Below are 23,844 nucleotides of genomic sequence, written 5' to 3' on the forward strand. Positions count from 1 at the left end.
TCACAGAGATGAACAGTTTTACTATAATGGTATTCGAGCTTTGCCAGAAAGATGGGAAAAAGTTGTGACTACCGATGAGCAATACTTCGGATAACTTTGTATGCGAGAATTTAGTTGCGCACCTAATATAATGTATATTTATTTAAACAAAAATAAAATTTAATCTCTCAATTTCTGTATAAAATCCGGTGTAAGAAATAAAAGTCGCTTAAAATGTATGAGTCCCTGAAAAATATACAGTACATACATATATATGCGTATATATATGTATGTCTCTATTTCGTTCTGCAATGTCTCAATTCGTACTTTGCGAAAACTTATAGTATATTGAAAAGTACTTGAAGGCTCCCCGCAGTTGGCTCAAATTGGGAGACTTGAGTTCTAAGGGTACCATGTTTACAATTCTGTGTCCAGCCACGAGGCTACTAGATTTCAACAGGATTAAACACACACAAGTATGTACATATATTGACGCATGTGCAAATACAATGTACCCGTACACATTAGTATGTATGTATGTATGTGTATGTGGCACAGGATGTATAAACGCCGTTCCATGTACACATATGCACATGCATAGAATATCGGAAGAAAGGCACTGCGAGATATGCATTCACAGGCGTTGACATTAAAATCATCCATCTTTTAGCTGTCAGTCAAAATTTTCGGCGAAAAGGACGGAAATTTGTTTTTCTTCTCAATGGCATTTTCACTCTTTCTTCTTTGTTTAGTTTTTTTTTACCCATGGATATTTTCGAACGGTAGTAGATTTGTTGCTATTATCATTTCGTTTGTTGTTGCGTCAGTGTGGCGTGCGAATGGAATATTTGTAAGTTTTCTACTGGCACGCAATCGTACTTACATATATACACACATTTATGTGTATATATATTATATAATATATGTTCTTGTATTAATCATTAAAGTGTAGAAAACAAAATTGCTAATAAAGTTATTTAATTTGTGTGAGATTGCGTGCCAAAACTTATAAATATTATACACGAAGTTTCTAAAGAATATAACTGTATAAAAATATGTGAGTATTGTAAGGCTATTAATGATTACGATTTTTGTTGTTAAACTGAAGTATTGGCTATAATTAAATTTTGCACGTTTACGTTTATTAACTGTTTCATAGCAGTTCATTTTAGCTTTGTTTTTGTTTTTTGTTTTTAATTACATTTAATTGTAAAATACTTATTTATATATTTGCTCTTAATTACCTTTAATAATTACATTTATACTTAATATTTGAAAAACATATCGCATCGCATTTGTTGTTTTTTTTTTTTTGTTTTATATTTTTTTTTCGCAATTCATTACAAACATATCTACAATTTATTTATTACAATATTTCACATACAAAATTGCACTGGAATCGGAACGGTTTCAGCTTGGAATTTTTTTTTTTTTGCCATATTAAGCAAAATTATATATAATACAATTAAAAATTTAACTTTAAAACTAAAAACAAACAACAAAAATCTATAGTATATTATTGCTAAATATTTATTTTGAATAATTTATTATCAATCGTTATTGATTTTAGGCAAAAAGTGTCGCAAACAACTTCGATTTCTAATCAACAAAAATACAACTATTAGAAAAGCTACGGTTTTTATAGAATTGTCTGCATTTCTTAATCATTTACGCTACTAATTATTTTTCTATACGGCGCACATTATTCATATTCATAAACTTATATACTATATACAGCTTGTTTTATTTATCTAGATATTATCATTGGGGCTTAATATTGTTAATTTCTGAAAAAAAAACAAATTAAAAAATTATAATTGTATATATTGTATGTACATTTATATATACATATGTATGTGTGAATGTACCATTGTTAATATCATTCCATATTATAGTGTGTGCCTGATTTTATTAGAAAGATTTTTTTCGTATTTCTGAATTAGCAGATCTATAGGCAATAAGAACGCGCATAATCGTGTTATCATAATAAAATTCAACTAGTTTGCTGCTAACCTCACATGTTGCTAATTTCCATGAGATTTTAGAACCTTTCCATCGAACGCCTAACATTCATGCTAATAATAAATGTTATTTTTTACAGTTATTTTTAAAGACTTTTGAACAACATTTTCTTGTAGAATAAATTTCGGAAAGACTCTCATACATCTGTGAAAATCCTGCTCTGCGGAATCATGCTGCACAGTGAATAATTAGTTAAGTCTTCAACAAAATTAGCAGTGTAAAAGATTTTTTTTTATCACATTGATCTGCAATATGGTATACTGTAAGCCTACGTTAGTTGTAGTGATATTTGTATGAAAAAGCAAATGTGTGCAGCATGTAGCAAAAGCTCTTGGAAATAAGGAAATGTGACTCACTAGCTAAAAAAAAATATATGTAAATGTGTATGTTGGGTAAGCCCAAAAACTAACATATCGAACTTATGTGTTAAAATGAACTTTATGCAGAAAAAAATAGCTGCAAGGCAGGATTTTAAGCTTAATTTTAAAAGGTGTCGGTAAGCATTCAAAGTTTCCGCTATAAATAACACCTAAAAACATTTTTTTCCTATAAAAATTAAATTTTTTTTGAACCGTTTGGTATCCAATTTATTATATCTCCCATATTTGTAGATCAAAAAGTTTTTTAAAAAAGCTCACTCAGGAGAATTTTATATTCATTTTAACGCATAAAATCGATAGTTTAGTTGTTTTTTTGAGCACCCATCAATATGTATGCAATACACCCATACACATGTACACATTAAAATCTTTACATGATTTTCAAAAGTACATTCATACGTATGTACATACAAACATTATCCATATAATGATTTTTATTAAATTTATATACATATATATATATACTATATACAGCTATAGAACTAGTAGCATATCTTAACACTAACAACAATTGCTGAACAGTTATTTATTTCTTTGTGATTTTCATTTTCATTTGAGCAAACAAACTAAACTATGCTAATTAGCATAATTAACATTTCACAGGATTACTTCTCTAATTAGCGCTTACGTAGTATATACAACAGTTTAAAGATACATACATACATACATATATCAACTTTACATGATTTTGAATTTTAAGCTTGATACGGTTGATACTTGGTCTACTGTCAACTATTGTACATATCTACAGATATTTTTATAAAGGGTTTTTTTTTTATTTAAAAGTTAACAATTTAATTTTTTCTTACAAGAAGCGAAACAAATATATTTTCAAATAAGAAATTAAGAAAAAATTCCGAAGTAATGACTATTAAGTTCAACTGGGTTAAATTATAACTAATTTTAGAAAATATTTGAAAATTTTAATCCAATTGGAAAAGAAAATAACTGGTTTAAAAATGCAATGAAACAGACAAAAAGAACATATCTAGAAAATCATTTTTATAACTATGTACATATGTAAGTACATAAATGGCTATGTGCACATAAAATTGGTTTGGATACACGTACAACACATCAAAATAAAACACCAGAGAAAAAGATATTTCTCAAACCAAAAAAAAAATCAAAGAGTACTGTAAACACCTTTTAGCTGTCTTAGATGAACTAACTCAGCTGGTAGTACTCGGGCGCAAAGTCATTTGCCAGATTGCTGAGGAAGTTGAAGTCTGATGAGCTGTTTGAATTCTCCATGCCGGTTAGATTCCCACCAGCCGCAGCGACAGCTGCACCATTGCCCGCCATCGGATAAGCGGGAGCGTTTGCCGGCGAACCACCATTCATAGCGAAGTTATTTGCGCCGATATTTATATGACCGCTCGGTGGCTGGTGATGTGGGTGGGGATGCGTTGGATGGTGATGGGTTTGTGGATGGTGTGGTGGCATGGCTGGTTGCGGCTGCAGCTGCGGTTGACCATTCTCGTAAAAATTGGCAAAGTTGCCGTAGCTGCCATCACAGTTCTCCATTTGTACGCCCAGAGCGCTGGCATTGGGTGGCATGTACACATCTGCTGACGTCACTGCCGGTGCAGCGGCGGCGCCAATTTTCATATGCGGCGTGCCATCCACCATGAATTCGGCAGGTATGCCACCAATGTGCTGTTGGTGTTGTTGCTGTTGCAGTTGTTGAACATCGTGTGCTTGTTGGTGTTGATGAAAGTCGGGATGAATTTGTTGTTGGTGCTGTTGCTGTTGGAAATTCAAGTGTTCATAATACGCAGCGGCTTGTGATTTGGTTTCATAGTAATTGCCGGCCGCGTTAAGAGATGTCGCCTCGAACTCAGCACCACCATGATGGTGTGGATGCATGTACACACCACCATTGTCCATCGTGTGGTGATTATAGTTCATGTACTGGCCAGCGGCACCTGGCGGCATTGGCTCGCCACCATGATTGTAGAAAACCTGCTGGTGTGTTGGTGGCTGTGGTTGGTGGTGAGTTTGCGCGTGTTGGAATGTATTAACGGCTGTTGTCTTGGCTGCTTGGAATTCATGTTGACGTTTTGCATTGTGCATGTCTGGTGAGAGTTTACTAATGAAGTCCGGTTTAGAGCTTGGATATTCACCATTCGGTTGGTGTTGCAGTTGGTTGTTGTTTGGCATTTGCTGCAGCTTGTGGTGTGTTGGCATTGGCAACGTCCCTTGCGGCCCGTGTTGCGGCGAGGCTGTGGCGGCGAATTCAATGTCGTACTTGCCGTAGTAGTCGTGCGGCGATTGTATCTGCGCTGACGGCAGCTGCGACTGTGGTGGCGGCGCTTGCAGTTGCGACTGCTGCGCGTGGTGTAAATGTGGTCGTTGGTCGTGTTGGTTATGTTTCGGATAATAGCCACCGTGGAAGTATGCGGCCATGCCAGCTCGCCCACTGCCCTCATTGTTTGCCGCATTCGTGTTGTTGCCATTTTGGAAACGTTTTCTGCGCGTACCGCCTTCGGTGTTGGGGCCACAGTTTGAATTCACCGCCGATTGTGCGCTGTGTGACACGGTGTCTGCGTTCCGACGGAAGCCACCGCCACCAGACAGCATAGCCGCGGCGTTGCTAGTAATGTTGTGGCTGCCACCATTTCCAACCGGTGAATCATAGGGGAACGGCGAAGCTTTGGAGGATGTCGAAACGGCCTCATTTTTGACAATCTAATCAACGCGTAAGCAAAAACATTAACTAGTGAAAGTAACTACAATTTATTTTCGGCACTTACTTGACTGTCATCTTTTTTCTTGACTTTGATGGGACTGTCGTCAATTTCTTCGTCGAGACTGACGCTGGAAGCCACACTGGAGTCGGCGCTAATCATGTTCGACGCGGAGACAGTTGAGCTACCAAGTAGATTTGAAGAAATACCCGATTCCAAGGTCGAGTTCGGCGTCACTTAAAATTGGAGGATACGGAAATTTAAAATATTTTTTAAATCCATTGAATTGCGCTTCCTCAGAGTTTTACTTACAACTTCCTGCGCTCGCATTGTTATTAGTCGCACTGGGTGTGTTGTTGTTGTGCCCCCGTGAATTCGACGTTGAATCTGGTATATCATCCGATGGCAGCTCACAGCCTTGACAAGATTTCTTCGAGTTGGAGTCTGTAAAGGTTAAGAGGGGAAATGTTAATTGATAAAAAAAGTAAATAACTACCAGCGAGAGTAAATGAATGCGGGGAATGAAGGGAGCTTATGAAATGAAAATTCAATTACTATTCAGATTAACATGTTGCAATTGTTGAGGGAGGCGCGGAGAACCTTTGCTCGATAGCTATTTTTGATATTCGATTTATATCAATAATAATAAATATTTAAATCCATTTTTTAAGGGTCGATTCGATGTGAATATTCTTGACATTTTTTAATATTTTGATCGAGCATTTTTTCTTTAACTTTCTAAAGATCTTTCTGATTTTTAATAGTTATACTGTTATTCAAAGCGCCGTTGAATTTATTAAATCAAAGATCACAAAATCGGTTGAGGTCGACGCAAAAAAACCTCATGGGCGGAATTTCCATTTGCGAATCGCTGCTGAATCGCAACAAAATCGATTAACTGCTGAAGGGCAAGTGGTTTACTTACAGCAATGCCAAGCAAAATCGGTGATCATCTTAACGCGATAAGCAGCAAAAATGGTGGCCAAGCCAGAATTGACGGTCAGGAAGGTTTTGCTCTGTGTTTGGTGGGTTTGGCAGGAAATCATCTACATACAATAAATTGCTTCCAAACTCGTTTTACGGACCTGTACTGACAACAATTGCACCGTCTGGAGAATATAATCGCTTGGAAAAAGCCAGTTTGGGGCAATAGGAGAGGAAGTGTCTTCCATCAGGACAACGCCAGACAACACACACAAGCAAGTTTTTATGCATTCACCTTATAGTCCCGACCTGGCACTAAGTGAGTACTAGCTGTAAAAATCGAATATACCATTTTAAGCCGATTGATGGAATTAATTTATTTTTGCAAGACTTATTATGATATTAAGTTCAAAATTTTAGGCACTTTTAAAAAGTGTGCTTGGATGATTACTTTTTTTTTAACTTTAAGCAAATATGAAATAATTTCTAGTTTGCTGTGTCATCCTACACTCTGATTTCAGGATCATAAAGAAATCAATAATAGCATTTCTTTCGATAATAATATCTTTGAAGTATATGATGAACTCTTCCAAACACCTACAGTCCACCCTGTATTTAAAGTCTTACATGTTTTTAGAAGAACTTCTGAGAGTGTGCTTGTTTCATTTTCATTAAAAGGGTTGTAATGTACGAAGCCCGCAGAAAACATCTCCCCAAATGTGATGGAATGAACCGCAGCAGTGAAATGTCAACGGTACAGCAAAGAAGATGCGAAGCCAATGACAATGATTGATAAGATTATCCATTTCGCCGATTTCGTTACAAGTTGTTGAAGTACCTCTATACATATGTACATAAATACCTTGTGATAGCATAAAATCTAATTTAATGTAGCGGTTTCGCTTAAAATAAATTTTCTATGCTATGTGCTGTCTCAACTGATAAGTGTGCTTTATGAAAATGTATATTTTTATCATGCTAGAAATAGGTACATGTTTATGTATGGGTTTGTGCATAAATGCTCGGTACACTAAAGTGCGAAACTAAGTGAAGAACCAATTATCCAAAAGTGAAATTAAGGATAAAGCACTTACTACTATCAGACTGATCATCATCACCTTTTAGACTGTCTTTGTTGTCTTCATCGTCCGTCTTCGATAAAGTTTGACGCTTATGCTTCATTCGTCTATTTTGAAACCACACCTTGACCTGCAAAAAGAAAATTCATATGGATCTAACATTGCAAAAGATTAAGTGGAAATGCGTTTACCTGTCGCTCGGTCAGATCTAAGCTTGCTGCAATTTCGATTCGTCGCGGCCTACACAGATACTTGTTGAAATGAAACTCCTTTTCGAGTTCCAACAGCTGTGTGTTGGTGTAGGCAGTACGCAGGCGCCGGGGGAGACCATTTTCTGGAACGAATTCAGCTGCAATTGAAAATTGCATTTCCTTGATACTTGAGTAAATGTGATTTTGAATTGAGTGTGTTTTCTTATTAAAGTACATAGGGCTTTAGACTAATTTGCATTCGTTTTGTGTGAAATCATAATATTATATAAAATCATTTTTACTGAAAAGATTTTATAAGCCATATCTAATTGCATAGTTGTGTTGGGTTTTGAGACAATACTCAAGAGGCTTATGACATTACTTAAGGTGTCGACATTTTTTTGTTGCTTAGAGTATGCTTTATGGTGGAAGGTGTTGAGGAGGACTCGTTCGTTCATAGTCAGCTTCAGCATGTAAAGCTTTAAATGCGTTTTTTCTTGAAACAGCATTTTTCAAATCGAGCGACGTTGATACTCGGAGACTATCGTACGTATACACTTGAAATTTGAACTGTAGTTTCAGAGTAAAATTTTCTAGTAAACCACGTACTATTCTATTGTTATTACTATAATTTTTTTTAACAAGCATGACACTCGTAAAATGTGTAATAAAAATTGGAACCTTGTTTATAAGTCAGCCATTTTGCGAAATTTGTGTGAAACTAAAAATGTACGTACATTACTTGCTAGTCTTATGTCGATGAAAGGCCCGGTAGGTAGCTAACGTTTTTGAAAATTTCCACTTAATTTTACATATATCTTTGTACAAAGCTACTGAAGAAATTTCAAATAAAGTTGTTAAGTAAGTTGTGGGAATAAGTAAGCATCGCACAACTCGCAATGGAAAGTAATTAAAAAAAGTCTAATCAATCAATCAAAAAACGGCAAACAAGTGCCAAGTCGAGCCGCGTACGCAACGTAGCTTTATGGGCTGTTGAAACATTTTGGGAAGAATGTTTGACAAATTTTAAGGTTACATAATGACAAACCTCATTTCCAGCTTTAAAAGTAAGTGAAATAATCAATATTCCATTGAGGAGAAGACAACGAAGCTGGCTCTGCAAATTGTAAGAAGTATTATATTACTTTGGATGTGTACAAATGTAGGAGCAAATATCTTAAATTACAAAAAAAAAAATGCTTTGAATTATTGAATGATGCCAAATGAACTTCTTCATCAAAAGAGCGGATACCATAAACCATAGTTGGCAGTTTTAGTGTTGTTGCACTCGTTCACAGCCGATATGCCGCAAGTGTCCCTTGTAGCCGGAATTCGTTTGAAGCACATAAATAGTTGCCAACAAGCTTGAAGTCATCAAGTGCGGAAAGTATAGATGCACACAGTTGCATTTGCAAACCCAAACACACACACTTATATAAATATGGAGCGCCTACTTATATGCTAAGCAAAGCAGCAGCAGCAGCACCCTTCTAACAGACACACACAGATACAAAACCAAAAAGGCAAAGTGCACAAAAGCAGAAAATATGATTTCCTTTTTGGCGACGAGTGAAAAGATAATTTTCTAAATATGCCTTCGAGCAGCAGAGCACGTCGCATGAGCGCATGAAGCTTGAGTTTTGTAAAGCAGAGAATGCATAACCTGAAAGGAAGTACATATTTTCCGGCACAAAAGCAAGCATTCACCTGACATGCTGCAAAATTAGAGGTGGAGTGTGGTGCGGCACAGTTCTCGATAGTTGGAAGTTGGGTGGGGAAATCGAAAAATAAATGATTTGTATGGCAACACTGCAACACTGTAGATTTGTTGTCAAACGTTCTTGTTGAATGTACATACATGCATGCACATATACAAACATATATATCTACATATGTACTATACTTTTGCAGAGATTTAGCGTTTACTTTCGGTGTTGACCTAACGAGGTTTGACGATGGAAAATGAAGCAAATAAATTTCAAATGTCAATGCAATATTTACTGCGCAGTATTCAAGCACATCGTTTCTGGATAATTGCAAGTGAAACACAGGCAATAATGTAAGCTATTACTTACTTAAATGTATATGCATACATATATGTACTTAAATAAAATAAGAAAGTAAATGAAAATCCCAGAGGCAATACTTTTCTGAACTAATAGGAAATATGTTTATGGTTCAAAAACCCATTATCATTCTATCAATCTTTATATAGTGGGAAGGGTTCTTCTAAACCTCTGCAACAAGAAACAGAACAGTGTGATCAGTTCAAACCAAATCAACTAGGGGAATAATGGACCAATGTAAATATGTATATAAAGTACCTTATGTAAAACAAAGCTTTTATTTGGATAATTATTTATATGTATTTCTTAGTTAAGATAAGAATGGAGTTTCTTTGAGCTTAATAAAATATATGTATACATTTATTTTATTGATGATCGACTCTCTCAGCTTTGATTCAGCACTGAGTGATTGAAATTTTTAATTGTACTCCCCAAATCTGAACCTGGGCTTGTAGCTAAAACCTATAATATTATATATACAGCGTTTACCAGTAGTGATGACGCGACTTTAGCAACTCGTGGCGGCCATGTTTGTTTACAGATTTGTGTCAAATTTTGTCAGTGTGTACAGTAAGGTTTGCCAATTCAACATGTTATTTTGGTACAACGCTTGGAAAATTATTCAAAATTATTAAACAACTTCAGGTACTCCGAAAAATTTACAAATTTAAGCTTATCGAAAAATCATCTTCTCAGATGCGGCTCATTGCTGGCTTAATGGCTTCGTCAACGAACAAAATTGTCAAGAAACGCAATTTGTATTTTTAAAAATTTACCGTTTGTTGCGGATTGTGCAATGGCGGATTGTGAAATGCCAGCGATGCTCGAGGAGCTCGAAGACATCGAACGGATGGAGATATGCGAACTGAACCGTGGTGACCATTTGGCCGAAATTTTATTATATTATATAATAAAAATATTAAAAAAAAACATAACTCATTTAGACCAAATTTGAGTGCTCTATTTTATTTTAACATCACGTCGTTCTTGTTGGTAGACCCTGTATTATATAGAGTATGTTACTATAAAAAAAAACAAGTTTTCGTCTAAAAATTATTTATAAGATTATTAACCAAAATTTTATTATTTGGAAGTTTAGTATTTCTTATCAAAATAAAAATGGTAGAAAAAATAGTTTATATAAGAAACGAATATGCATTTAATAAGCTACAGTATTGTGTTGGAAAATTTCAATTCATTCATAATTGAGTCATATCTAATATACATACGAGTATAAGGTCTAGAAGAAAGAAATGCATTATATTTCAAATAGATGGCTTTTGCCATCTACATGTCGATTTGTATAAGAGTAATTGGGTTACGTTATATGGCATTAGAAAGATAAAGAATTTCTCAAATTTTCTCTGAGTCAAGCAAGGCTGTTTGAGTAATCGTCAAAGATAAATACCAGCAAAGAGACAATTCCCCTAATTCTAAAGTTTTTCTGCGATAGAAAGCGAAACGCCAGACAAGCGGCTAAAAATGTGAATAGTGTTTATGGTCTTAATACGGTAACAGAAGCTCGTAGCTGTTGACTCGCACCAAATTGGATCCAATTCTGAAGCGGATGGTTGCTGGTAATGAAGAGAGTGTCACTCCAAGCCGGGATAGAATTTTTTGCTATGAACCATGTATATGTACATAAATGATCTTGAATCCTAAATCCACACTCACATCTGCTAAAAAAGTCCTACTGGGTATTTTGAACAATGAGACACTAATTCACATGTTAACACTTGTGCTTAGTTGCTGGAAACCCTTTTTTTTATCTACATAACAGTATTTTGCACTTATTAAAAAGCACCCAAAAATAATTTACGACTAAATTTGAATAAACGTGGCGTTCGGTAGTTATTTAATTCTTTTTGTAGCTGCGTTAAACATACCATATACTTGACCATTAACCCAAGCGCACTTTCTAGCCAACACCTCTTGACTATAAGTGCAAGTTTAGCATTAAATGCAAAAGCCTGTGAGGAGTATGGACCTTGTATGACAAAAACTAAGAGCAGAAAGCTTGGTAAAAGCTTGCTGCAAACAATTGAATTGCACGCAAATGCACACACAACCTCACATAAAGCAAACTCGTAGCGCCGGTCAACGTTACCTGCATGTTTGCAGATGCCCAGCACCATCTTCGAGGGCCTGATTTTAATATCAGCCGCAATTCTGTTAACGCGCATTGCAAACTACATGTGGGTATATACGAGGTTTGCAACAGCAGGAGGCGATTAAAGTTGCAGGCAACGCCACAAAAAGGACCCGGGATAATCACATTAAGGACATGTGCGGAAAATTAGCGTGTGTGTGCGTGTAGTCAGCGGTCAGCGAAATGGTGGCGTCCCATGCGAGACTGACTACTGCAAAAGACTGAACTAACCTAAATCTACTACACTTGCGCTTGGGTATTTGCTGGTGTGAGCTAACAAAGCGGACACTTTGCAGTTGTAACAGTGTCAAAGTAGTAGCCACACCTTGAACATAGAAGATATGACCCCAATTTATCTTCCGAATTTTTTTGCTCAACTTACTATTAAGAGTTTTCGAAAAACCCCAGCAGTGTTGATAAAATATCTAAGTATGAGTGTGTGTGTGTGTGTGTGTGTGTGTGAGCACACGTGTGTTGCTTCCTAGCTTGTTGGTGATTGTGCGGCAGTCTGTCCACTCTTTGCCAACGTTGTGCCACAGATGAGGGAAATTTGTTGTTGTGGCTTAAATTATGCTTAACTTTGTGGTTTTCAAGAATAACTTGGTTGACAATAATTTAGGTGTTGACAGACGGCCGAACAAATAAACCGTAAAGGCATACTCCTCTAAAATGAAGCACTTCCTTAGAAAATTTAAGTTGCGTCGTGGATTGAATGAAATTTTGCGAATTAAATTTATTTAAAAATAAAAAAAACATGGTTTGTTTCAACAAGCAGAACACAGCCACAGCCGAATAATGTTAGCTTTGATTGACGTTGATCAAAATATTAAAATCAATTCAAAACCAACTGATGCAAGTGAAGAAACAGGAATAAGGAAATACAAATAACAAATAACAAATTCAAAATCGATTGAAAAATCTGTGAAAAAAAGAGATGGAGAACAAGGAAAATGTGGAATTCGTTATAGTATTCGAAGTGGTTTATTATAGTGATAGTAGCAGCGACGTAATGTAATGCGACGCTGCCACTTGTTTCACACCCGCCCGTTCAATTTCGCTGCAGTGCGCGCCACATTGTGATCACATGCTGCAGCGGATGTTACAACTTACTGCTGTCGCTGCCACCATAATCCCAGCCAATATCAACGCTGCCACTCCAAGCTGCTTAACTTGGCTTTGTTTCGTAGCGTTCGCGCTGCTGCTTCGCGTGAGATTGCAATACATTGTGATGGACAGATTCGTTGCAGCGGAGTCTCCATCAAGGACCTATCATCACGGCAAAGCATAAAAAATGAAATAAAGTACAACTGCAGCAGCCCGCCTCCGCGTATGTGCCGCAGCTTCGTCAATGCGAGCAAAGGAGTCTTGCTCGCATTGAAGCGGCAAAAACGAGATATATCATTAATCATATGCTTTAGGTAAAAGTCGATTTCTCATGAAAATACAATATTTGCCGCTCAAATTGTGTATGCACAATTGCTTATGGTATATGCATATACCGTATTTTTATATGTATATATGTATGTACATTTGTACTCAGGTGTGAATGAGTGTGTTCTAATGTTTATACATATTCTTGTTCATTGTTGGCGGCTTTTTGTTACGCTTTTGTGATATTGCTACCGTCAGGAAGCAACGGCACCAAAACCATAACGAATCAAATTGGATTTTCTCCGATTGTCTGAGACTCTGTGATATCTTTTCTGCTGTTTGACTTTGTTTATACAGCTAGAAGTAGTAACAAAAAGTGTACGAGTATTTATATGTGTATATCTAACTATGTTTTTTAAAGAAGCCAAGTGAAAACTTCATTTATAAATGTAATGCACTCTGGAGCAAAAAAAATATGTATAAGTTTAGCGAAACAGTTGATCTTATGAACGCTTCATTTAATATAAAAAATATTTAATTTTCTTGAGAAGAAAATTTGTAAAGTTCTTTATTAGAAAATTCAAAATTATAATGTTATATTAAATGCATACATACATATATAACAGATTATCAGCATTTCCCAACCACTAGCACTATACATACATCCACTTGTGAACTTGTGTGTTTAAAAAAATGCATTTCTTAATGTTATTGTAATCATTATTTATTTTTATTTTAATCATATTTCGAATGTTTCTAATAATTGAGAATATTCTCCGAAAATTTGAAATGGATCTGGCAAATAGTTTCGGAGCTGTGAGCGTATTTGAAAGGAATTTTAACTTCGCGAAATCGGGTCGCAAAACTTTAAATTCGTTTTTATCGAAATGCTGTTTTCAAAGTTGGTGAGAAAAAAACCTCGAAACGGATAAACCGATTGACTTGAAATTTTCACACGACCTTCTTAGGTATATTTTTAAGGTTTTGTTCAAAGGAATACGATTTTTGATAATTATATATATATTTTTGAAACACTTTAAAGTATAAATTTTTTACAAAAAACTTTTTTTCGAAAGCGGCCGTTTTGTAAAAAATCTAAATTTTGACTAGTTCTTCGATCATATCATATACTCAACATAGTAATAATAAATATTTTTTATTTTTCGATTTGATATAATTGCAGGCAGAACAATTTTCCTCACCGCTGGACACTTATTTTCAGATATACTCCTGGAGAACGGCTACGGCAACAAAGTAATGCAAAAATTTGCAATATTTCTGACTTGCAAGTGGATACAACCGCCTTATGAAAACTAGACAACAAAAAAATATGTAAACAAAAATTGTGTTCAGCTTTGGTCGCTTATGCTAAAGTTTCTGAAGTTTTAGCAAATAACTGGAAAATGTGTCGAAATTTATGGTCAGTAAATTTAAGTAATTCACAAATATGCATTTGAGTCTGAAAGTGAGTTTTGAAGCACGAGTATTTAGCAACTATTTTTACCTTCGCTGAGATCTATTGTTTTGTGTTGGTTATGCAAAATTGTATTTTCCGAAAGCAAGTATGTATGTGTGTGCGTTTCTAATTTTTAAGAGCTTTGAGCATTTATTTCTTAAATTTCAAGTAACATGTGTGACTAAATTTTTTCCTAAACTTTTTTTTTAACATGATTGATAAGTTGTCTTCTACAAATATTTTGCTGTCTATTTTAGCGGTATTACTTGAATTTATAAACTCTTAGTATCGTTCTTAAACAAATAAAATAACATGGCTTAGTTAATTATTTTTTTTTAGTTTTTTAGATTAGTATGCAGTTTTAAAATACCTAAAGATATATTAGTAATTTATGTCCGTATTTGGTTCTTAGTCTTCGACCTAACTTCTAATGCAGCTTGAAACACGCCCAATCGATTAGTTTTAATGCAAACACCAACTGTTTTGTGGCAGACTGATTAAATTTAATGCAATTATTTACCCGGCTGTGAAGCTGCCTATCTTCCAGGGCATACAAACAACATGCGTACCCTACAGTTAACCACAATCAACCCTTAACCCTTTTAATCTGTCAATGCGAAAGATTGAGACAAATTCTCCTTATCACTCACACATTTTTTTACTGCTGCTGAATATTCTTGGGTTTCCTTGTTGATGACTCAATTTTAATGAAAGCCTGAGTACTGGGATTAACACAGTTTTGTAGCATAGATATCTTGGTAAGTATGTATTCAATCAATTAATTTGTGGAAGATGGTTGACATTTATGAGAAAAGTGCTTTAGGCAAACACCCTTTTTTCGAAAGTGAAGTAACAGAAACAAAACTTGTATACACATACAAACACTTTTGTATAAGTACTATGTAAGCAAGTGCGTGTGTTTCTGCTATTATATATTGGAATCGCTTAAAATAAAGCAACAAGGCGTGTCTTCAGTAGAGGAACTCAAGCCGAACTAAGTACGAAGTAAAAACCTATTTATGTCGATTTTTTTCACACATTTTGGAAAGACCAAGAGTTAAATACGAAATAAAATATGGTAATACAGAAAATTTATTTACATGGCTGACATTCTCGATGTTTACGCGTCACACAATTCCAGTTGACCTGTAAATATCGCCCGACAAATGTCGGCCGTGCTATTAGAAAAACGAAAAATATTTTTTACACAAATGAATTTTAACTCAAGCAAGTGTGTATGTAAATCAGCTTGAACATGAAAGGAGTGTGAAAAAATTATGATTAATGTTCGTCAGTGTCGTTGCAGGCAAAGTGGCACCATTTCAGTCGCGTGGTCGGACAGTCAGTCAGCCCAAAGCAGCCACGCAGTGCCACAAACAGTAGCATGTTCAAATTTATTTACAAAATGTTTACATAATTCTCAAGAATTCATTTATAATATACAATATATTTACCTATGAATATGCAGCAATGGAGTTAAGTTAATGGCGCTGAAGAGATTGTAATGAATGTGTGAAATGCTTACAAACACACATACATACATATCTACCTATGTGCTCGTGTGTGTATGCATTCACCAACCGATAAGTATTTGCGCAGATATACGAAATAATAGTTTAGCATTATGAAGTTTTTCATTTATACCCTGAACAATGTATATTAAGTTTGCAACGAAGTTTGTAGCCATCAGAAGGAAACGTTGGAGACCTTATAAAAAATAAATGTATATAAATGAGCAGCATGACGAGTATATACGCCAACTAGTCCCTCATTTTTTAAAATATCGAACATAAATTATGCACACGTCCTTTTCTCTCGTCCTTTTGGTCGGAACCGCCGTTACCAGACCACTATAGCATATATGTAGCTGCCATACAAATTGCACTATCAAAGTCCATCTAGGCTAGGCTTGTATGGAAAACTTTTTTATTTGACGAAATATCTTCACGAAATTTGCCATGCCTTATTCTCCAAGACAGCGCTATCATCTCCGAACATATTCTTCAGATCAAATAACTATAGCATATGGCTGTTATACAAACTGAGCGATCAAAGTCATCTTTTATACCTGTTTATACACTTAAATGCTATGAGAATGCACCTGTGTAGGGTGTTGTAGCTTTGGTACAGCCCAAGGTAACATTTTTCTTTTTTTTACTGCTTTTTCAACTAGCAATAATGGTATTAGCTGCTGTGCTATAACTGCAAAACAACTTTTACTTTAAGTCTGTTGTATTTATTTTATACAAATTTGTTTTGCACAAAGCTAATATTATATATGTATATACAGGGTGGCTTACGAATCGAATCGCTACAAAAACAAACCGTTATACATTTTTTTCTGTGTTAGTAATCGTTTTACATTTTTTATTCAGTAGGTTATTATTTACTATTTTTTTTTAAATTGAATGCTTGGGATACCGAAAAGAGTAGTTAGACCATAATGAGGTTGATAAATAAGTTTGCCGAATATGACCATACTATCGAGATTCGTATGTTCATGTTCAAGAAACAATCGCGGCTTTAAGAGTTTCAACTCGCAACTTATCGGCGTACCCTGGAGTTAGAAAACGGTTATTACAGCGGATAATTCATGATGACTTAAGCCTGTTTCCGTACAAAGTTCAAATAACAAACCGGTTAAACCTATTCGTCTGGAATTTTGCCAAAAAATTATTAAAATGGCTGAAAAAGAATATACTGTCACATTTAAATTGTCTGTTTATGTCTGATGAGGTCCATTTTGATCCAAACGGAAATGTAAACAAGCAAAATTGCCATATATGGAGTTAATCAAATCCAGAAATAATTCAGAACGAGTCACTGTGTGGTGCGCAGTTTCATTAAGGTGTATTGTCGGGCCATACTTCTTTGAAGAAAACGGTGTAGCAGTATGTTAAATGTCAATAGCCACCATAATTTAAAATTTTTGAATGAGTTTTTTTTACCCAGAACTGCATCGAAGACGTTTCGCTTTCAATAGCGTTTGATTCTAGCAAGATAAAGCAACTGCATACTTAGACAGCCCGGTTATTGCGGAGCTCCAACGAAAATTTGAAAACAAATTAATATCAAGAAACTTCATTTTCCGCTGGCCCCCACGGTCAACTGACCTGACTGCTCCAAACTTTTTTTACGGGGCAATGTCAAGCAAGCAGTATACGAAACAACACACAGAAATATGACTGAATTAAAGCAGTCCATTAAATCGATAATTGAGACAATCCCGACTTCAACACTTCAGACCGCAATGAATGATTTTCTAATTAGGTGTCGCATATGCGTGGCTGAGCATGGAGCATTTACGGTCAATAATTTTTAAAAATAAAAAAAATTTGCTACACAACAAAAGCACGTAGCATGATTCGTGAGCCACCCTGTACATGGGAGCATTTGCCACGACCAAATATATGTATATATATGTACATATGCATCTGCATACATGTAATGGCGCATTTTATAGCCACAAATAACGCCAGGAATGCAATTTGCCTCAAAAGAACTCAGCGATTTATCAGTGCAACTATGCTGTTATTAAATTAAAATCTTGCGTGTTTTAAGCCGTCAAAAGGGTAACTTGTAATTTAATGCAATTACTTCTTGACTATTATGCACTCCATACTGCATGCTCACTAATACATATTAGCGCATGTTTAATAGTCAGTCATTTTGCATGCATCTACGTGTATATACAAGTTAATTTTTTTTTTTTAACAATTTTGTTGTTTTTGCATCTAAAGCAAACGCCAGGCCGTGCATGTCGTGCCAGAGTGCATAATAAATTAAATTGCCGTTGCACTTTTTCATTGCTGTGTGTAATTTCGCTGCATGTTTGGATTTGGCCCCAAAGTGTGGCCATTTTATCATACACAAGCTATCATATATACATTTGTATGTATATATGTACATATAAATGGATTAAACGTTTTGCATGCCACTGATTTCTTATACAGTAAAAAGTTATTTTAAATAAATCACATCAATTTTCCAAGTTTTGAGTGTAGATTTGAAAGGCGTTATATGTATGTATATGACATATACACTGGATTGGTGTAACGGTGCGCTAGCCACGCCCAGAAAATTCTGAAGTTGAAAAATGTTAACTTTTTATAAAGAAAGCTAGAGGCTAACTTGACTTCATATGAGCAGCTAGATATGACAAGAGATTTTTTAAACCATAACTACATATGTATTTACAAGTATGTATATATTCTTTACGAATATGGGCAAATTTTTGAGTCAAAATAACGCAATAAAACATGTTTCTATTATTTTCCAACGCAATATAATTTAGAGATGAATCCAATACAAAGAAAAGATGTAATCGTCAGCTGGTAAAGTTACGGCATTCGATGGAATAATGTTTATTAAGAGATGAATTTTCAACAGCGACTATTGTATAGTGCTATTGAACCATTTGAAGAACCAAATCGCATAAATAGTCACATTTAAAAAATTTGAAAAAACGGCTAGATGAAGAAACGATTATTTTACAAATTTTGAAGCAAAACACAAATCGCACTACAAAACTGCATAAAAAAGTCGAATTTTCCAAACATGTGTCTTTAAAACGGTAGGACTCTTTGGACCCTGTCTGGTAGAAAGATAGCAAATTCAACTTTATAGGAAGGAATTTATTATAAACTGCCTTAGTTAATATAAAATTATAGAAAGAAATATATTATTTAAAAAAAAAAAAAAAAAAAAAACATTATAAATTAGCTGTCTTTCATTCGCCTAGGGTGGTTGAGTAGTGAATCGAACAACCATACCAGTGGTTCTAACAATATAGCTATTATACCACTTTAATGAGCAATTCGCACACTCGCTTTTATCAATTCAACTCGGTAACTTTGTGATAGCGAGCTGAGAAATGGCGAATCGAAGATATAGTTGTCTTCGATACGACAAGCCTTACTCTTCAGCGAATCGAACAAACTATACCAGATGCTGAAGCTAACTGATGCATGCGCAAGAGTGTTATGGTTCTTTCTTGAGGGAGAAATTCTTTTTTTGCTTTAAAAAAACGTTGCTGTAACCATTTAATTTAGTTTTCTATAAATTATTATAACTGGTTTTAAGTCTTATGTTTTAAAAATGCAAGGAATAAAGAAGATAAAAGTTTTACCAATTCAACTCGATAACTTTGTTGTTGCTTTTGCATGTAAATTTTTTGAGAAAAGAGCTGAAATATAACCAATCGAAGACAGCTATTAATTCCGAACGAACTATTTTTACATTTCGACGGTTTCCCAACTTTTATAATAAATGATTTATAACAAAACTTCAAACGGAGTCAAGAGTTAAGCACATTAAAAAAATAGAATAGTAATAAAAAATTAAGAAAAATTTGATGATACTACCTGAAGTTAAGTAATTATTGATTAATGTCAATAATCCAGTTCAACTCACAGCTCTCAAGTGGCTCCAGTTGACCACTGAGAATTCTTATACTAGTCTGATGCTTTTTCTAAAAACTTTGTTACAACCAATACTTACTAAAATATATTTTATAAATGTGCTGTAAAAGAAATGCCATCTACTTTAATAAAACAAAAAAAAAATGTACAGCTATTTTTTTAGTATTTTTTAGTAATTTTTAGTAGTAGATATTTATGTACATACGTAGTGATTTCATTGACTTTAACTATCTGATGCAATTAAATATTTACGTTGAATGAGTTTTAAAACGGTAATCATTAAACAACAGAAGCTTGTTAAGATAACAAGCAGATAAAAATGAATTTCAAACAATTTTAACAATGCGCGCAAAAGCAAACACACACATATATGTATTATACATTACATTATTACAGTAGAAACAGATTGTAAGTTAAATGCTGCGCTTGGTGTTTTCCCACATTTAAATTTGACTAAAACCAAAATTTTTCAAGCATTGTGATTAAATAAGTGTCGTCAATTTTAGCATATGTTTTTTTTTTTGTGATACTCTCTCAGGTGGGAACCTGTCTCAATGCCACTTCGTGTGTTTTATTAAAAACCCATTAAGTGGGTTGCGGCACATCGGTGGCGATTACTCAACCTAGATCCTCAACGGTCGCAACAAAAAAGTCAACACAACACAACTTATTGAATACTCACAGACGCAATTTTTTGCTTTTCGCTTGATTTTCTTGAAACTCGTTTAATATATAACAGCCACTTGCAATGGCTTTAGTGCTGAGACTCGAATGGAAAGTTTTAAAATTTAAAGTGGTTGATAAAACTTGCAAGCCTCATGAAATTGAAAAAGTTACCAACAAATTGTATTTAAATATATATATATATATATGTGTGTATGTAGATTAAGTGCCTATATTTATTTATGAGTATATATGTAAATAAATTGAAAATGCTAGGAGCAAAGTTGAAGTAGCCAGCAGTTCTGATTATATACATTTACATATACCATATATGCTACTATATATAAATATGGCTAAAAAAATATCTCGAAACGCTGTGTGTGTGTGTATGCAAATTCACTTGATTTTAAATTATGACAGAAATTTTAAAAGAAGAAACACAAATTTAGTAGCTCCACACCCAGCGCAGCTTATATTGTCTCTTTATTTTATAATTTTTTCCACCCATATTTGACGTTGTCACTTTCAGATTGACGGGATGCTTTGAAAATATGAAATCCATCAGGGATGTATGCTGAACTGTCAATCAAAATGAGAGAAGCTTTATGTACTCATTTTTTATATGTATATAATATGCTAAATAGATTATAAGCGTGTGCTTGCAGGAAGCGAAATGTATAAAACACAATTTTCAATGGCGTAATCCACGCTTGAGGGTTGCTTTCCATGTGAAATCGTTACATAAGCTGCATTGTGTGGGTTTGCTACTAAAATTTTTTAAAGTATTTCAGAATTTTTAATGGTTATATTCGGTGAAAAGTCAAATAACTTCATGATAATATAGTTATATTATATACATATAATATAGTAGATAATAATATTTATGGATTTAAAATAGAATAATATTATATGATTTAAATTAAAATTTTCCTAGCTTAATTTAAATGGTAGAAAATAGGCAATTATAAAAGGTTGGGTTAGTCAACCAACATCAATTTTTCAAAAGTGTTTTCACTTATAATGTCAAAATCAGCTGTTTGCTTTCTGTTTACATATGCCCTGAACAGTGTATATTAACTTTGCTACCAAGTTTGTAATACCGAGAAGAAAAGGTCGGAGAACCTAAAAAGTATTTATAAATAATATGCGTGACGAGCTGAGTCGATTTAGCCATGTCCGTCTGTCTATCTGTCTGTATATGCGCGAACTAGTGACACAGTTTTTAAGATATTGATCTAAATTTTTTACATTAACTTAACTTAAATAGGGCGTATTTGTCCTCAAGAAGCTGCTCTTTTGTTGGAATCGCCGATATCGGACTACTAAAGCATATAGCTGTCACACAAAGTGATCGATCCAAGTCAAGTTCTTGTATAAAAAGCTTTTTTATTTGAAAATATATCTCCACGAAAATTGGCACAAATAATTACCCAAGGCTACAATCGCCGAATAGTGAGTTCGGATCGGACAACTAAAGAGTATAACTGCCGAACTGGGCGATCAAAATCAAGAAAAATATCTTTTTATACCCATTTGTGCTATAGGAAATGAACCTGTGCTTCAGCGCAGCCGAAGTTAATGTTTATCTCACGTTATGGTTAAAAAATAGATACCTTTTACAATAACTTCCAATAAAAGCTTGATTTTTTTATTAATAACTACATAGGAATGGATCGAAAAGACCCAAAATTATCAAAATGTAAACAAGAAGGGGTTGAGAAAAACATATATAAAAATTAGTTTGACTGTAGCAATTAAAAAATATTTTTTTAGGAAAAAGGACGTTTTCTAGCAACACAACCATATATCTATATATAAATCTTGTCTCCAATAATGTCTCTCTCTCACCTACTAAAAATCCTAGTCGATCCCTGATTACAGAAATAGTAGAAGCTGAGAAGCACTTGCTATTGTTGTTGTAACCAAACAACAGTCATCAAAAAACTTTCCTCTTTTAGTCATCCTAATAAGCACTTAAAGATCTATCGTTTGGAAATCTCTAGAACAATCCATGTCTATTCCTAGCACTATATCTTATAGGCCGAAAAAGGTTGTTGATCGATAAATTTCTTACAAAAATTCGAAAAGTTCAATCAGCTGATTCGTAGAAACTCGTTCAGTTCTGCCAATAAAAAGTTTTTCTATCTGCTATAGTCGGTGGCTCATCATGCCCATAAATATAATAAGGCAACTCAAGTACAATATACTATGTATATGTATATATAAAGATCAAGTCTGAAAATCTGTTGAAAGCCAATGAAACGAAAAAATCTGCTTCTTTATTTATTCGTGACACATTTGGAGCGTCCGTTTGCGCATTAATTGCCTAATTCGTCATAAGTACCGCAAGCGGAATGACAAGAATTCGCAATGGTTACTTTAAAATTATGTGACTTTGAGTTCAACGCTTGAATGCAATTACGCGCATATTTTGCGGTACTAAAGCGCTTCCAAATGCTTGTTCGAATAAGCAGATATCGTTACGCTGTGACCATCGATGCGCTTAGAAGGTCACACTCAGACCGATCACACAAGCAAAACATAAAGATACTTAGGAAGCAGCTTTTCTACAAAATTGAACAATTGAAATTGTACAATTGTAGCGGAAATCAGATGAAAAATGATCGCACTTCAAATACAAGCTACAGTCAAGGTTTTAAGCGTAGAAGACAGCTTAAAAATGCTCATGGTATTCATGAAGCAATACTATAGTAAATGTCTTTCAACATCAAAGAGAAGTTGTTGTACAAGCCATTGTGGCAACACCTGAAGAAGCGCGCTGCCTGCGTTGCCTTATGCTTTGGAAGCACTTTTGACAGCGTTTGGCAGCGCGCAATGATCAGCGGTTGGCCACTGTCCGCGTTGGCAGTGTCCATTGTTTCTTGTTGTCCGCTCTGTATGGAAGTTACTACCGATCATTCTTCGTTATTGTTAACAACAGTAAAAGCTCTACATATTGTATTAAAAATGGTGTCTTTGGTGGCTTAGCAATGCAGCGGTTGTAAAAGTTTTTTGATTTCTTCCGTCAAGCAACATTTGACAAGCGAACAGGCGTTGACAGCAATTTAACAATTGCGCATACAAATACATACACATTTTTCAGTTATACGCTTCTGTAAGCTAAGACAAGCTTTGTTGTTGCTACCTGTTTTCTTATATATTAAAAAAATGAGTAAAATAATTAATGATCATTTTTTGAAATGGCGCACTTCGGCCTCTCTTCTCTTTTTTCGCCCTCGCTTTACGTTTGTCGTCGTTGCAGCCGCGGGTGTTACCGCCGATTTTGTATTTGCGTTTTGAGCGATGCATTCATTCAAGTTTTTTGTTCAAAACTCTATTGTTGTGAGCTCACTCGAAGTGATAGCTCAACTTTGTTGTAGATTTTCTACAAAAAGAATATATATTGAATCTTGTGAGGTTCACTTTCATACTTATTCTACGAAATTGTATGAAT

General features: G+C 34.7%; 1 protein-coding gene across 3 annotated transcripts in view; it reads right to left on the minus strand.

The window, feature by feature from the left end:
* Positions 1-3,367: 3,367 nt before the first annotated feature.
* pb (homeobox proposcipedia) overlaps positions 3,368-23,844 on the minus strand; it is a 71,179-nt gene continuing 50,702 nt past the window's right edge. Inside the window, exons 4-8 of one of the 3 annotated variants that reach the window (XM_070105853.1) lie at positions 7,266-7,423; positions 7,114-7,204; positions 5,384-5,515; positions 5,138-5,307; positions 3,368-5,072 (exon numbers count right to left, since the gene is read on the minus strand). In XM_070105853.1, coding sequence (XP_069961954.1) covers positions 3,549-5,072; positions 5,138-5,307; positions 5,384-5,515; positions 7,114-7,204; positions 7,266-7,423 — 2,075 coding nt within the window. In that variant the 3' untranslated portion in view covers positions 3,368-3,548. Of the gene's footprint in view, positions 5,073-5,137; positions 5,308-5,383; positions 5,516-7,089; positions 7,205-7,265; positions 7,424-23,844 lie in introns of all 3 variants that reach the window. The other 2 variants (XM_036361509.2, XM_036361508.2) reach the window with 2 other exon arrangements.

The sequence above is a fragment of the Bactrocera oleae genome, chromosome 2 (genome assembly GCF_042242935.1).
Source record: "Bactrocera oleae isolate idBacOlea1 chromosome 2, idBacOlea1, whole genome shotgun sequence".
Lineage (NCBI taxonomy): Eukaryota > Metazoa > Arthropoda > Insecta > Diptera > Tephritidae > Bactrocera > Bactrocera oleae.